General features: G+C 35.7%; 1 protein-coding gene across 5 annotated transcripts in view; it reads right to left on the minus strand.

Annotated features, from left to right (window-relative positions):
- Positions 1 to 16,534, minus strand: part of RTN4 (reticulon 4) — a 72,083-nt gene that overhangs the window by 1,032 nt on the left and 54,517 nt on the right. For all 5 annotated transcript variants that reach the window (XM_032497558.1, XM_032497559.1, XM_032497560.1 and 2 more), the window contains 5 exons: positions 13,594 to 13,801; positions 10,182 to 10,320; positions 1,118 to 1,187; positions 572 to 618; positions 331 to 389 (listed from right to left, as the gene is read on the minus strand). In XM_032497558.1, the coding sequence (XP_032353449.1) occupies positions 331 to 389; positions 572 to 618; positions 1,118 to 1,187; positions 10,182 to 10,320; positions 13,594 to 13,801 (523 nt within the window). The remainder of the gene's footprint in view (positions 1 to 330; positions 390 to 571; positions 619 to 1,117; positions 1,188 to 10,181; positions 10,321 to 13,593; positions 13,802 to 16,534) is intronic.

Genomic DNA, 16,534 nt, shown 5'->3' on the forward strand with positions numbered 1-16,534 from the left:
TTGCTTTCTGCTTCTTAAACTTCTGTCCTTCATTAACCAGTCGTATATTGCTCAGCTTATACAAGAAATAAAATCCTAAGGCTGTCAAACGACAAGCTATAATTTTGTCACCTTGGCCTCAAATTAGGCTTAAATAAAACCTAGTAAATACATTTAAACAGAAATTAATGATCCAAACATCAGAGAAAAAAATCTAATCTTTTGCAACTGTCACACCTTAGGTATGACTGAAAGTTGCTACTCAATATGAGAATGCTGCACAGTTCTCAAAGTCCAGTACACCTTATCCTTAGTTAAAAAGAAAAAAAGTTGCAGATTTTAAATACTTACTTAGCCATAGCATCTTTAACATTCTTATTTGCAAGCCCTAGATAATGATCTATTTGTGCCTGAAAGAGGTAGAAAGAAGCTGTTAGACTCTTACTAGCCATTACTATTTCCAACACAGCAAAGGCTTAAGAAAACATCACATTTCTCTTTTTTTTTAAGGCTTTGGAAACTAGTACTGATATATTTCAAAGTTCCATATAAGACAGTGATCTCTGTGTTCTGAAATCTTCAATTAAATTACCTGATGCCGTTCATAAATAACAGGAACACTGAAGAGTGAAATCAGAGCTGAAAAAGGAAATACACAACCTTTTAAATAGACTGGTATGATTTAGGGAACACACACTACAAAGCCATCAAACTGGCAGCACTCTGATGAGAGCCAGGAGTGTTCCTAATGCATGAAGACATACACAAGGATCTCCTATAAACACCTGGTGGGGAGCCACTGCAGAGCAATGAATTAACCAAGGGAGGCTGCAGGAATCATTCCTGGCTTCAGATCACATCACAGACTATAAAATACAGGCATCCTGGTTGGTGAGATTCACAACTGACTGCACCATCAAATGGGGCCACCCTTGATCTGGTTTATCACTGTTAGTTTGAGTAGTCTTTAGGAACTAGTTTCCATACACAGGATCAGTTTCAGCAATTTAAAGAGCTCACAACCTCTAATGTACATTCTTTTTCCTACAATGTAAAAATATTCTCTACTAAAATGTCTCAGCTCCTTGCACACCATTTTTTCCTATAATTTTTCATTCCAGTGGTTTTGTAGACTTACCCAAAATCAGTAGTGTCAGACCATTGAACAAGGCACCAACATAGGTAAATACCCACATCAACACTGCAAACTATAAGAAAACAACAGCCAATTAAAAACAAAACTCAAGTTTCTTAATTAACCTTTCAAATAAAGTGTCCCATCGAAATGCCAAACTACTAAAGGCATATTCCTTGGAGATGTGGTAAAATAATACAGATATTTTACTTCTAAGTCACCAATCTCAACTCAGGAATTTCAGAATTCTTATTAAAACAATTAACAGATTTGACTCATTTTCTCTGGACTATACTACCAATTGTTGCTTCTGTTTTCTCTGAGATCAGAAAACACACCAAAGGTACGCCTTACCCTCCAGCTCTTATATAGTAGTTTTTAAATGGGAAGACTGGAAAGGTATTATGAGAATTAGCTGTTAAAACTGATTTTAAAGATCTAACGAGCTAAGTGATTCAAGATCTTTACAAGCTGAATACAGACATTAAAATCTCAGACATAAGCAATAATGGAGCAGGGAGACATAATCAGGCAGACCAGGTTTCAGGTACCAAAAACATCACCTCTAGCATTTTATTAAGGATCAGAGGCACTGTCTCTCCAGTGATACATGTTTTAACAGCCAATGAGGCCTCCTAGGAATGAAGATGCCTCAGACTTTTACACATATTAAATTGACCATTATTCTTTTAGCCACTGCCTTTAACAAACCCTAATATACTTCTTAATATATTAACAAACACTAACATAACATTAATACAATTCTTACCATATTAGTGCCAGGCACAGTTTTAAATGCTTTACAAATATACACTCATTTATTCCTAACAACTTTAGGAAGTAGGCCCTGTTATTACCACAGCCAATGCAGACAAAAAAAGTTTTATAACTTGCCTAAGTTCAGATTATACTGTCATGTTTTACTGTCCCCTCCAGTGACTGGGACTGCAGTGAACTGACCAAACTTTCCCACTTCAGTAATCTTAGTCTCAAAATCTGGGAATTTTTTTCTTTTTTAAATCATCAAATATGGCAGTTTGGGAAAGGCCTTGTTTCTAAAAACTGATTTCATTTTGAGAAGTTCTTTATTTCCTCTCCATACTTTAGTTTACTCATGAATGGTTGGAAAAGAGAGTTTCAAAGTTTTCTTCCAGTTCTAAAATTTGGTGACATCGTAAAGACCCAATGACATTTTTCAAAGCAGTTCCTGAATACTTAGAAACACAAAGTCAGTTTGGTTTTTATTAAATATTCATCATCAGCAGTTCCTTCACTTCTTATTATAAGCCTTCATGTGTCCGGCAATCACTCTGCCCTATTTAGTAGGTCACAAACATCACTAAGATGCCACCATCTACAGCAATTATTTAGGTTCCAGTAACACAGTATAAATGACAAAGAGGAGAGGAGAAAGGAGTTAGCGCCTCCATCATCTAAAGCACGGAGCAGCAAACTTCTGTACATAGACAGTTGGATAATATATGAAAGATAGTAAGATAATAAACATTTTCAGTTTTGTGGGCCACAAGGGATCTCTGTCACATATTCTTTGAATATTATCCTTTAAAAACCATTCTTAGCTCTCAGGCTGTACAAAAACAGGTCATGCACCAGACAGACAGCTTGCTGACCCTTAATTTAAAGCATATCTTTGTTCATGTATTCATTCATTTAACAGAATCTTACTGAGTGCCTACTATAAGCTGGGTACTGAGTAATTAAGGTGTTCAAACTCAAGTGAGTATAGTTACTGCAGGTTAGAAGACACTTTGCATTCCTCTGCCAACTGTCAGTTCTACAAATAGCAGCACTCTGGTTACCTACAAACAAATGTAATGTTCAAGTGAGCATTGTCAAGCATTCTTAGTATCTATCAATTGAAAATCAAAACTTAAATGCTGCCCTGCTTTTAGCAACTGCTGTGGAACCACTGGTAGAAATGTCTGAAGCATGACTTAGCAAGCCTCCTCCCTCTCACATAATTTTACAGACTCCTTTTGCAGAAGCTAAATATAACTTCTGCACTTGAGCAAGTTTACCATAGAGCAACAGAGATGTTTTCATCCATCACCATCCACAAGTCTAAAGGGAAAAAAGTCAACCTTCTACATTTTAGAAGAAATTGCTTTAGCAATAAAGATACCCTTACCATGACAGAATTCAGAAACTAACACATAAGCCAAAAATACTTCCTAATTTGGTCATTAAGTCACCAACAAGGCTGCACTCCAAATCCACAGAGAGCCCAAGACTTCACACCTAGGGGCTCAAATGTCACCAGGCTTGCCTCTTGGAGCGCATTCTTCCTCAAAGTCAGGCTATTCAGAGGCAAAGAGAGGACCAGAGGGAGGCTTCACGTGTCTGTGGGACCAGGCAGGTGACAGAAATGCATGAAGGAGCCTGGGTGAGGACTGATACAAGGAGGCACCCACAATCCAGCTCCACAGACTGCGGCCGAGCAAGTATTCCAGGCTAATGTTTTCAAATTTTCCCATTTTTAAGAGAGAAACCAGAAATTCACATTTTTATGTGCTATCACAGAATTTTTAAACGTTGCAGCTAAGTTTGGAGAAAATTTAACACTTCAGGGGCCCAAAACAAAAATGTTGGGTAAGAGTTTCCAGAGAACGCACCATCAGAAGAGAAAGGGGTGAGTCAGGAACCAGCACGTAGCAACTGCACGATCACTCGAACTGCTGTATAACAACAGCAACTAACAAATTTTTGAACATACGTTAGGTCAGTTACCCTCATTACATACAACCCCCAAAGTTAAACTGTTATTATCCCCACAGAAGAGAAAACCAAGACACAGAAAGACTAAGCAAGTTGCCAGACCAAAGGTAACAATGATCTCAGGTTTATTTGACTCCACAATCTCTGCTCTGCTACACGGTAAAACCACCTACAGAGTCACCATTTATGGTGCGTGCTATTATAAAGAGGCAGGAAAAAGGTCAATAAGCACTTTAAACCTACAAATTCTATGGTATTCCAAGGTAAATATGTAGCAACCTTGCAGCCAATGCGTATTAACTGTGGAAATCAAAGGCTCATCTCTCTTTGGGCAGTAATGAGACTGGAGGAAAGAGGGCCAAAGTACAATGAAAGTCTAATAAATACTTATTTGAAGAGGGCAAGGACCTGGTCTTGTTTGTCTTCTGTCCAAGGGAAAAGGGAATTAAATTTAAGTGTGTATCACGTACATTTCTCATTGAAAAGCTCTGCAGATTTTTTATTAGATGATGTCTCCACTGGGATGGGGGCATTTTCTAAGGAAAATGGGGGGAGGGTGCTTCACAGAATTTCAGAAATTGCTTTGGCAACTGTGACATTTTCAAGCTTTTCTCCTACATTTTTTAACCACTGGAAATTACTTGACTTTTGACATACTTGGCCTCATTCATGAATACACTTTGACTGTCTCTACATTTCCCCAGCCCATTTCCTGTGAGCCAAAAAAACCAGAAAGGAAACTGTCAAAATGTGTATGTTAATAAATGCCTAAGACCTGAGGACCAGATTTTAATGTTCTTTGGGGTCAGCTATTTCTGGAGTTCAGGCCCTTTTTGCTCACATTCAGATTTCAGACTTAATTCTGGAATACTATGTTTACCTGATGTTCAGATGTTCAGACAACTATAGCTAGAAATTTTCTTACAATTTTAAGATATTTCCACTGACAGTTAAAGAACTACTGTCATAAAGAATCCAGTCTTCATCATCAAAAAGCCCTATGACAGAAAGATAAGAACACCCCTGGTTTTTGAATCTAGCATATAAAATTATTAGACTTTTTCTTGGGATTTGAGGTTTTAAAAGGCAGAAGCCCCTAAAATAAAGATAAGAACCTTACTCAAGAAGTCCCAAAGCTGAACCCAGTGGAGACAGTCATATGCTTCTCTTTTATAATGAAGGGGGTGGGCCAGTGTGAGTAGGGGAAAAACTAGCCCAGGGATTACAGCTCAAAGCCACAACTTTTAAAAACAGTGATTCTCCAGGCAGTGTCCTTAGAAAAATTAAATCACACTTTCAGAGGATGGGACTCTCACTCCTTCCCCTTCCCAAGTATCAGTATCTATTACAGTTCCCCAGTGGTCCCAGTGTACAGCCAAGACTGAGAACCACTGTTTTAAAACAAGATCCCTTACACAAAAGGTCAGTCACAGAAACATAGTTAAACCTTAACCAGGTGCTTTAAATTTGTTCAACTGTCTTATATTAGTTTTCTGGCGGTAATGAGTGTTATTTAAACAAGGTTGACAAATATCACTAGGTAAAATAAAGTTATCCAGCCTCTTTCTGACTTCTCAGAGACCAATAAATATACAATAGGCTCTCCAAGAAAAGTACACATGTACAGCTTTCACAGCCTAATTTAACGATAGAGTATCTTTCCTTTACTTCCCTTTCGTTCATTCATTCTCCCCTCCCTTGGATCTGGCACTCCATGGAATAAACCCACTTTAAAACAAATCCTGAGGACTGGTCAGAACATCTGGCTGTGGTAAAATTTTGTACTACTGTTTGAAATAAGTTCTACTGAATGGAATTAGAAATATTTTGTCAGTGATTTCCCCTTAAAATTTGACTAGAATTAATCCTTTGGAAAATGGATTGTTGTTCAGTCTATGGACACTTGAAATCTTTTCTAGGATTTAGAAACTTGCAGTTAATTGCAAAGGAGCAGAACAAAAGGAACGATTACAGCTGACCTCTGAACAACACCATTTGAACTACACAGGTCCACTTGTCAGCAGATTTTTTCAGTAGTGAATACTATAGTACAAAATTCCTGGCTAGTTGAATCCATGAATATGGAACCATGGATACCGGAGGAATTGCAAATACAGAGCAACTTCGGTTAAGGAGGAACTGTGGATATGGAGAGCCAACTGAAGTTACAGGTGGATTTTCAACAGCAAGGTGGGCTGGCACTTCTAACCCCCATGTTGTTCAAGGGTCAACTGTACACAGGAATTTAAAAGAAGAAATCTGCAGAACATATTTTTATTTGTCCAAGTCAACCACCAAAAGGAGACCTAGACTAGGCACAATGATAACCACCATCTCATGTGAAATCTTTTCCAACAAGCCTGTGAACCTTGGGGTTCGGTTAGTTCTTTGATCACATTTGATAGAACAGCTTCTCCCTGACATTACCCCCCCAAAAAAAAGACAGACAGCAAGGAGAAGAAAAGTTTCATATGCTAAGAATAGTGACTCTAAAATTTTCAATTTCTGAGAAAGAAGGTTTCAAATAGAAGCAGTGGTACAAATGACAAATGCTGGAGGCTGTGGGGAAAAGGGAACCCTCCTACACTGCTGGTGGGAATGCAGTTTGGTGCAGCCACTGTGGAAAACAGTATGGAGATAACTCAAAAGACTAGGAATAGACTCACCATATGACCCAGGAATCCTGCTCCTGGGCATCTATCCAGAAGGAACCCTACTTCAAAATGACACCTGCACCCCAATGTTCATAGCAGCACTATTTACAATAGCCAAGACATGGAAACAGCCTAACCATCTATCAACAGATGACTGGATAAAGAAGATGTGGTATATTTATACAATGGAATACCATTCAGCCATAAAAAACAACACAACGCCATTTGCAGCAACATGGATTTCCCTGGAGAATGTCATTCTAAGTGAAGTAAGCCAGAAAGAGAAAGAAAAATACCATATGAGATCGCTCATATGTGGAATCTAAAAAGAACATAAATACAAAACAGAAACAGACTCATAGACATAGAATACAAACTTGTGGTTGCCAAGGGGACAGGAGATGGGAAGGGATAGACTGAGAGTTCAAAATTTGTAGATACAGACAGGCATATGCAGAATAGATAAAACAAGATTACCCTGTATAGCACAGGGAAATATATACAAGATCTTGTGGTAGCTCACAGCGAAAAAAATGTGACAATGAATATATTTATGTTCATGTATCACTGAAAAATCGTGCTCTACACTGGAATTTGACACAACATTGTAAAATGACTATAACTCAATTAAAAAATGTTAAAAAAAAAAAAAAAAAAGTAGTGGTAATTATGACCCAGAATCTAGAAATGTAGATTATATAAATTTGAGGGCATGAAACACTTATAAAGACAGTGAGTTATAGAGAACTCTCTTTCAAATTTTAAAAAGTTATTATTTTAAACAAGCCACCAAGCTTGATACAATGTTTATTTTCTAAATGAAATGAATTTATAAATGAGACTAATTTCCACTGCATTTTCCTGAAATCATGGTAGTTTCCATATTCCTAGCTATGAGCCATATAAAATAAAAGTAATCCCAGTAAAAAGCTGGTTCTTACAAATTTCTAAAAAACACTTTTAACAAGATCACAAATGGGGCTATTTATTAGCAAACTTTCCACAAATTTAAAATCTGAATATTAGGAAATAAAATCAGTTTAACAGAGCAAAATGATTTTTTCTTTAAATTGAAAAAGTGAAAAAAAAAGGAGTTGAAAAAACCATTTTTGCTTGCTTTAGGGAGGGAGAATATGATTCTCCTACAAACTGTTGTGGCTAAAAGGAAAAAAGTAACAGAAGGAAAATAATTTTCTTTTAAAAAGTGCTCTCTATATAGACAAAAACTGGGGGGTATAAGAGTGGTAAATGCTCAAGGAACATGTCTAGAAAAGGAATACTATTAGGTCATTTTCATAAAGAGCCAAACGTGTTGTTTTTTTCTCAGCTTTTTTTCAATAAGACATTAAGCAAGTATCCTGTGTTTCTCTGCAAATGGAATTTATACTGCTCATACACAATGACATAAGAAAAGGTTTAACTCAAGTCCCCCCCATGTAGCACAAACACAGTTTATCAAGGAAGACCCTGCAGGTATATTATCAGAGGGTGCACATGAATTACCAAGGGCTTTGTATCTATCACCTTTGTAAGTTTTATGGTTTTTTGTTACTCCTTAAGGAGAAAAAGTAGTAAACCATACTTTTAATGCAAGTCTTTTTTTCTGATTAAGAGACAAAGACTGTTTTAAAATATAAGAAAATTTCATAAAAGCAAAGTGTTCCAGAAAGTAATCTATCTCATTATGTGCCACTTCCCATTACTTTCAAATTAGCAAAGTCACTCAAGGCAAGAATCTACCAAGTTCACTTTCTCTCATTTATGCTAGCTTCCTCACAAATAACGTAATTGTTAAAAAAAAAAAAAAATCCAATGTAATTTTCAAAAGAAATTTTTAAAATAAGATTACACAGCAAAAAGAAATTCTTTATCTCATAAAAGTAAATGTCCTCATATTCTATTTTCAAATATCTGTGCAAATCAGACTTAAAGGGCTTTTTAAAGTATTTAATCAGGCCTCCTCTGACATTTTCTTGCTCCTCTAGCCTTTGCAAATATTTCCACACCTACATAACTGTCTACACATAGGACTGTGTACAGATGACAGTAAACTCTGTAAGAACAAGTAAGTTTTCTTTTCATTAAAGACAGGGGGAATCTTTAAACTCCAAATTGTAAAAACTGGAACACAATGAATGATTCCCACATCAATTTGTTTTTGTTTTTAAACAGATCTCTTCAAAAATGCCTCTTAAGAAAAATACTGAACTATAGACATACACAGCTGCCTTAACTGCTATACTATGCAAACATGAAGGATGACTTTTAGTTTATATCTGTTGCAGTTTTTATTAAGTCTATAAAAACAGTGACTCCTCTATCAAGTTTCATGATTTTGTTTGAAGTCACACCCTATTCCCAACAATTTGACTGCTAAATTCAGAGATGGCCCTTTGCTGTCTGAAGCTCTGTATCACTATTTCTAGTGTTTCTTCTCAATCAATTCTCACCCACAAAACCCTTCATCTTAAACTGCATTAGGACCTCCCCATCAATAATTTTTCACACATGTTCTACCCCAGCAGTCAATCTATATATTGCAAATATCACTTCAATGCATAGGAACTGGTTTCTTCTAGGACCCCTGTGTACAAGATTCTACTTCATTTACTCCAAAATACCATTTGTTCCTTTTTGAAATTAATCAAACCATCCCAAATGACATAACCATGATCTTTTTATTTACAGACTGACATCAGATAATTTCAAAGCACTACTACAGAATAAATCACTAAATACAAGGACACTACACAGAAGAGATAAGTAATAAAAGGAAACTACCATTAATGTTATTAGTAAGTAACTGAGGTTCCAAGTCTTAAACTGAGAGAAGCACACAGCTGAAAATATTTACTGGCCTATTAAGGCTAAGATATTTGTTAAAAGCATTTTGAGCATTTAAACCTATAAATTCTATTGCTATGATATCCTTGGCTAGCATGATACATTGCAAATTTGGATTATCTCTCCTGGAAAAGAAAATTACAGTAATTACTACCATAGTACATTTCTTCCCAGGCTCAGATTGGAACAAGTCTGTCCTAAGTCACAGGCAATAACACACAAAACACAAATGGCAGGTTCTATGTAAAAGGAAAAGCACTAAAATCTCAGTGCTTGGGGTTCACGTTAAGAGTTTAGTGCTTGCTTTGAATCAGCCTAAAATTTGGGGAGCTTACTTGCAAAGTGAGACTCTAACAGCTGCTATAGCAGGTCCAAAAACTGAAGAAAATTCCAAAGATTACCAACTGATGATGAGGTGTTTCAGAATATTAAAGCTTTTCCTGGATAAATATTCCAAGAAAGAGTAAAAGATATGAAATAGCTTATGTGTATGTAAGAATCACATACAAGCTAAGACATTAAGTGCTAGACTCTAAAACAGCCAAGCAGATGAAATCATATCTGGTATTAAATCTATTAGATAATATTTATTCTAATAGTCAAGATTCTCTTTAATCTTCTTTTAATCTTTATGATTTCCAAAAGTATGAATTTATAACATTTTCCCTTTAAAAGGAACTGTACTTTCCTCCATCTTAAATATGTGATACAGTACTTACTTCATTATGTCTTTATAATTTACTTTAATATAGAAAAATAGAATTTTACCCCTTGTAACTCAATTGATACCAAATTCTGGGAATGCCAAAAATGAAAAGCAAAAAAAAACTTACCTTCAGAGAATCCACTAAATCATCAACTAAGAAGAGGCGTCTGAGTTCTTTTATTGTGCAGTTCACATGACCAAGAGCAGAATTACTGTATTTCTGAACCAACTCCTCAGATATAGCAACTTCAGATTCCAAGTATGCCCTAGAAAACAAAACACAGTCACTGATTGGAGTGATTTTCCCTGGATGTCTGTCAATCAGCAATTATATATCTGTAAAAGAGAACATTAATATTTTACTACAGAAGTCTACTCTTTCCAAATTAAGCACAATGTAAAAATTCACCAAGCATGGAGTATTTATTTCATTTATACATGGATATAGAAACCAAGCATACACTTTGAAGTCGGACATATCTGAGCTTGAATCTTAATCTCTGCCACTTACCTGGCTGTGTAACTTTTGGAAGTTAGTCATCACTCTAAACTTCGGTTTCCTCATTTATAAAACAGATTATCATGAGATTTCAATAAGTAAAGTGCTTAACACAATCAGGCAAAAAGAAGCACTCAGTAAATGGTAGTTGTTATGGATTTTTTTTTCAAGTTGACATAATGTTATCTTATCAAGTATTCCTAACAAAAACCCTAGTCATTTCCAAATACTACACTCTTATAGCCTGATCTTTAGAGGAAACTACCCAATAAATCAAGCCCCAGATTGTGAAATGGCTGCCAAAAATATGAAGGCAATCTCAGTAAAACACAACAGTTACTGTCCACTTAGATGCCCCAATCCATTCTGAGATAGCTGGAACTGTCAAATTTAAGAAGAGAACTGTAGTGGGGGAGGGGGGAGTCAAGTCTGCAGGAATGCAAGGAATTGCTTCATTAGTTACTATTTCAACTAAACCATTTTATCTTGGCAGAGCAGAACCCAATCAGAAGTGCTAAGTATTCTCTTATCTGTTGGAAGTGGCTCCTTACCCAGTCCCTTCTCATCAGCTCCCTATGTCTGTGGACACTAGTTACACTGGAAGTAACTGTCCTCTTTGATAACTCCTTGTCTCAAAGTTTCAACCCCTGCAGTAGGCCCCAAATATGTCTCCTTGTTTTTATTCACTGTGCCTTTACTGTAAGTTTTTAGATGCTCATTATTTATAAACTGGAATAAATGACCAGTCTCCAAACCAGTCTCTAATCTGTCTGTATCCATCCCTTCAGCCAGTGCCAGGTCAGTTTTATCTGAGCTTCCCTAGATCGTGCTGTTTAGGCTGAACCCGGGCAGGAACCAGAACTGCTACTACCTAGTTGTGTAACTTGGCAAAAGCAATCAGCTTCTCTGGGTCATGGCCAATTCTATCCAAGTTAGAGAAATAGACTTTTTAAATCCATTCAGACTCAAACATTATGTGATTCTATGGTTCCAACTGTACACAACAGCCCTCCTAAATCTTTCCAACCTTACTTCCCAATACTATGTTGTAGCTCAAAATTGAGCCATTCTTCAAATATTTTTTTTTAATCCTTAATGCCTTTATTCCTCACACTGTTTTCCCAATCCCCAGTGCTCTCCTCACACCTCTGGTGACAGCATATCCAGTCAGCCAGACCCATCTCAAATCCCACCTCTTCCAACCCTACTATGTAATTCTAACAATACTTTCTTTTGTATTATTCTTAAGTAATTACCATATCCAGCCCTTAAATATAGACGTGTATATTTGCAGATTTTTTCTACTAGAGTATAAACTGTTAAGGACTAGGAACACATCTTTACTAGTACAATGGTCTACCAAAAGACAATTATTTATTAGCCAACAAATATCAAGTTGTTATTATCAAGTTACAAATGGTCAAAGATTCACATCCACCCCTTAAGTCAGCAGTAATTTATTCATGCAGCTTTAAGAAATACAGAAAGGCGACTGATACAACTTTAGTTGGTATTCTGCTTCTTTGTACCACTGCTTTTGTCCTTGCTGAAGATGCCTGGCCAGCAGGCACAAAGGCAGCACTCTCCATCAGTGACACCCTGTGGATATTTACATTCATTCAACCAGCATTTGTGTGATATTAATGCAATTCCAGCACTGTCATCACTCTTCCAATGACCGCAGGTACTACATATGAAATATGATATCAACTTCACTAGCATGATTGGAGAACTTGGAAAAATGTCCACAAGGCGTATTAAACTGCATGTTAGCTGAATTTACTTTATAATGATTATGGAAGGCTTTGAGCCAAGGATAGTGTTTCTAAGGGAATAAATAATAAAGAAATCATTAGTTTTTTTTCAAAAGTCTTTAAAATCAAACATGTAAAATTTATAGATAACTATAATTGTTGGCTTGACAATGTTTTTACATATTTCAGTATAACCAAAATCATATTCCTTTATGATTTGTGGCATGATAATAACTGCCATTTTGAAGCTGCAATTTCAGGTTAATGAATTCAAAGTTTGCTTCCCCCTCCGTAAAATGGAGTAATATCTATCTTATAGAGTTGTCATGAAAACTGGGAGCCTGAAATTAGAGTGATAGTGGTGTTAACTGATAGAAACTGACAAGTTTGAGATAAAAGATTCATTAAAAGACATGGTGAATTAGTGGCTGTCAGGGGCTAGGTGGGGAGTGACTGCTTTAAGGTACAAAGTGTCTTTTGGGTGTGATGAACATTCTGGAATGAGATGGCAATGGTTGTACAATTCTGTGAATATACTGAAAAACCACTAAATTTTATAGTATGTGAATTATACATATCTGAATTTTTAAAGCAGGGTGGGGAATGTGCTGATTATGAAGTGAGGTCAGAAGACCCAAGGTGAGGTGTGTCCATCGCACTAGCAATTAGATAGACAATGCTAGAGCGTACTTGTCAAAATAAAGGAAGAAGATGACAGTTTAGAGACAAGGAGATGCTAAAATTAAGGAGCACTCCAAAGGATAATACAAAAGTAATGCATTAGGGAATGAGAAGAAAAAACTAGATAGGGAAAGAATGGTAAGAAAAGACAAAGACATGAAGAGAAAGCATAATAGAAAAACATAAAAATACTATCAGAAAGAAAAGTATTTCTAGTATCAGACAGTACATAAAGAAAGCAATAAAGAAAATATAACTCTCACCAATCCCAACCATGTTAAAAAAAATACAGTTTTCATAAAAGTCAAATTAGATAACCAATACCTCCTTCCAATAAATAAATAAATTTTACTAACAAGTACTAGAGTTAGGCTAATGATACATAAACCCAATCTTTTCCATCATAAGCCCTTGAAATGACTTTTAGGAAATCTCAAAAGCAGATGCTTTTGGTATAGCTTTTTAGCAAAAATTTGCAATCATCTTTAAGCAGTTAAAAAAAAAATGCATTCCTGTAACTCTACAGACAGTAGAATGAAATCTCAATACTAATCCTGTTTACAGTGTGCAAAGCCAACATGTGCCTTGTTTTCTACACATCTCACCTGAATGGGTGGCCTTCATCAGATTTCTGGATAGCTTGGATCACACCCTTATATACCCTAAAGCTGATAGTCACGGAGAGCAGGGCCAAGGCAATATAAGCCGTTACACTCACAATGCTGAATACTGTCAATGAAAGCAGCAGGAATAAGCTGGCACCAAACACCACTCCAGTCTTCTTAATGTCCCTCCAGTAGAGGAGGTCAACAACTGAAAATTTAAAAAGACGAAATCTGAAATTAGAACATTATTTCACCCATTTGTATTTAGCACATTTACATTCACTCTATTTACAAACATAAAAAGGCCTCTAGAAAAAATTAAAACCAAAATTTAAGATTAACTTTATAAACTAAATTTTTAACCTACCCCAAACTGTATGTTAGTATAATACCTGAATCTGTTTGTATTTACCATAAAATGTTTTTCATTCAAATCTATTTCCTACATGTCCAAATCATCCTGGCTATACGATACTATTAAATCTCCCAAGCCCAGCATAGCAGACTTCTAATCCAATACAAGAAGAGGTTTCTTAAAAATGACCTTGAGAGTTTTCCTCATCATAAGATGTGTGACACATATTCAAATAATAGAAAAAAAATCTTACCACACACTCACTAAAATAAGATACCTCAGTGACATGAGAATGTATCTACAGAAAAATCACTAAATTCAAAACATGCTGAGAAATTAAAACTTTACTAGAAACTACACATGTAAGTTCTACAGCTCTGCTTTTAAGAGATTTCTGAGAAACTTAAAATCATAAGCTAACCTGGCCATCATTAAAACAAGTTTCCTACAAAGCAAATAATAGAGAGAAACAGCCTTTAGATTACCTGAAAAGCTAGTAGATAATTACAGTTCCATAAAATGTAGGTGTCAAGAAAAAAAGAAAAATTAAACGTGTTACACTGTTATATAATGTTTATTAATAGTAAGGAGTCAGACAAAGCCTAACCTAGCAAGTTTGCTCTTGGCCAATGGTCACAGGCCACTGTGGGGATCAAATAACCATAGGCCTGTGGTCTCAAGGTCAGGTCAACCCAAGGAGAATTCTGCAGTGTGCCAAAGGGCTCTTGAATTCACAGGCTAAACATAATTCATCTCTTTCTGAATTGTGAACAGCCGGGGTAGGGGGAGCATGGACAGACTCTTGAGTACAATTTTAAACACTTGTAATTTTTAAGATGAAGGAGGTAACAAAAATATTTCTAGGGGCTGCTTTGGTCTCGATTCCCCAAGTCCTCTAAGGTCTTTGACTTTCCTTTATTGTAAAGGGTATTTCTGTGGGGAAAATTATGTATGTGAACTGTAAAATGTTAGATATTATTATGAAGCCCTGAATTTCTATTAGTAAATATCACATGGTGTGCTGATTAAGATATTTAAATGCCCATCACAGTTTGTGTCCACCATAGCAGGGGTTCAAATAATATTTATTATGTTTAGGGAACATTTATTCCATTCTCCTAAATACGATCTGCTCTGAATGCTATTAATTGAACATCCTATATATGATGTTACAGCTTTGTTTGCAAACTGATTTCAACTATTTATTAAAGTTTTCCCCATCTCAAGTTTGCTCCAACTCTGCCTAAAACATCTACATCAGTTTTGTTCTGTTCAACTAATTTCTACTACAGTACCAATATACTAGCCAACTGCTACCTAACCAGAACATAAAATAGTGTATCTATGCTATGAATAATAAGCATTGAATAAGCAACGCTAATAGTTTTCTTATATTCAGCAAACACTGAGCTGATACTATTCAAAAAACTCAACCTAGTAGAATGAATTAGAAAACCTGAAAATGGGGACATGGACTTTTCTTTAAGTCCTGTCCAACTCTAAAACACTACAATTTTAGGAAGATAGTAAGACACATAAGAACAGTATCAATAAATTATAAAAATCACACTATCATAAGAATTTAGAATAGAAACAACTGGAAGATATTTTAAAGGACTTTGTGAAAGACAGAAATTGAGCTGGGTCTTGAAGAACTGGTAAGGAATCTAGAAAACCTATAGGGACAGGTCTAATTATAAGTCTCTGCTACAACGGCTCTAATAACTAATGTAGCTTGCTTTCTTTCGTTCGTTCTTTTTTTTTTTTTTTAAACAGGATACAGCAAGAGGGTAGGGGAAGTAGCGATAAAGATAGCCTTTGGTAACATTCTGCCCTGGAGGCTCCCCCTGGGCCCCACAACAGTGCTCATACAAGCACTCAGACTCTGGAGTTGCATCACTTAGACTCAAACACTGGCTCCATAACACACTAGCTGTGTGACTTCAGACAAGTCACTAAATCCCTCTACACTTCAGCTTCTTCATCTATAAAATATGTGTAGAAACAAGAATGATCTTACTGAGATACTGTAAGGATTAAGTGAGATAATGAATTCACAAAAATTTTTCATTAGTAAGATAATGAATATAATGTATTTAATATAGTAAGTAGCATATAATAAATTCTTAATAAATGTCAAGGTTGTTATTTTGTTATTATTATAAATACCACCACAATCACTATCACCTTTCTTATCCAGGTATTTAAATAATAAATATACCAAGAAAAAGAAAAAAACTCATGTCAACCCATTAGATACTTTAAAGTTAGTAAGCTGTATTGCTGTGTTTATATCACAAACATATTACTTTATAAAACACATGAAAGAGGACTTTAAAACCTAGTAATCCCCTATTCTGAGCAAGAGACTGTGCAAGTACTTCGTATACATTATCACTAACCACAACTCTATAAAGTATTTATTATCTGCATTCTAGACATAAGGCAACTGAGGCTTAGAAGTATTATTAAATAAATTGTGCAGGGTTACAGACTGAAATTCAGGTCTAAGCATGAAGGTCTCACTCTTTCCATCATACCACATATTGTATTTAAAGGAATTTATCAGTATTCAAGTTTGTTTTT

Source organism: Camelus ferus, chromosome 15 (genome assembly GCF_009834535.1).
Source record: "Camelus ferus isolate YT-003-E chromosome 15, BCGSAC_Cfer_1.0, whole genome shotgun sequence".
Lineage (NCBI taxonomy): Eukaryota > Metazoa > Chordata > Mammalia > Artiodactyla > Camelidae > Camelus > Camelus ferus.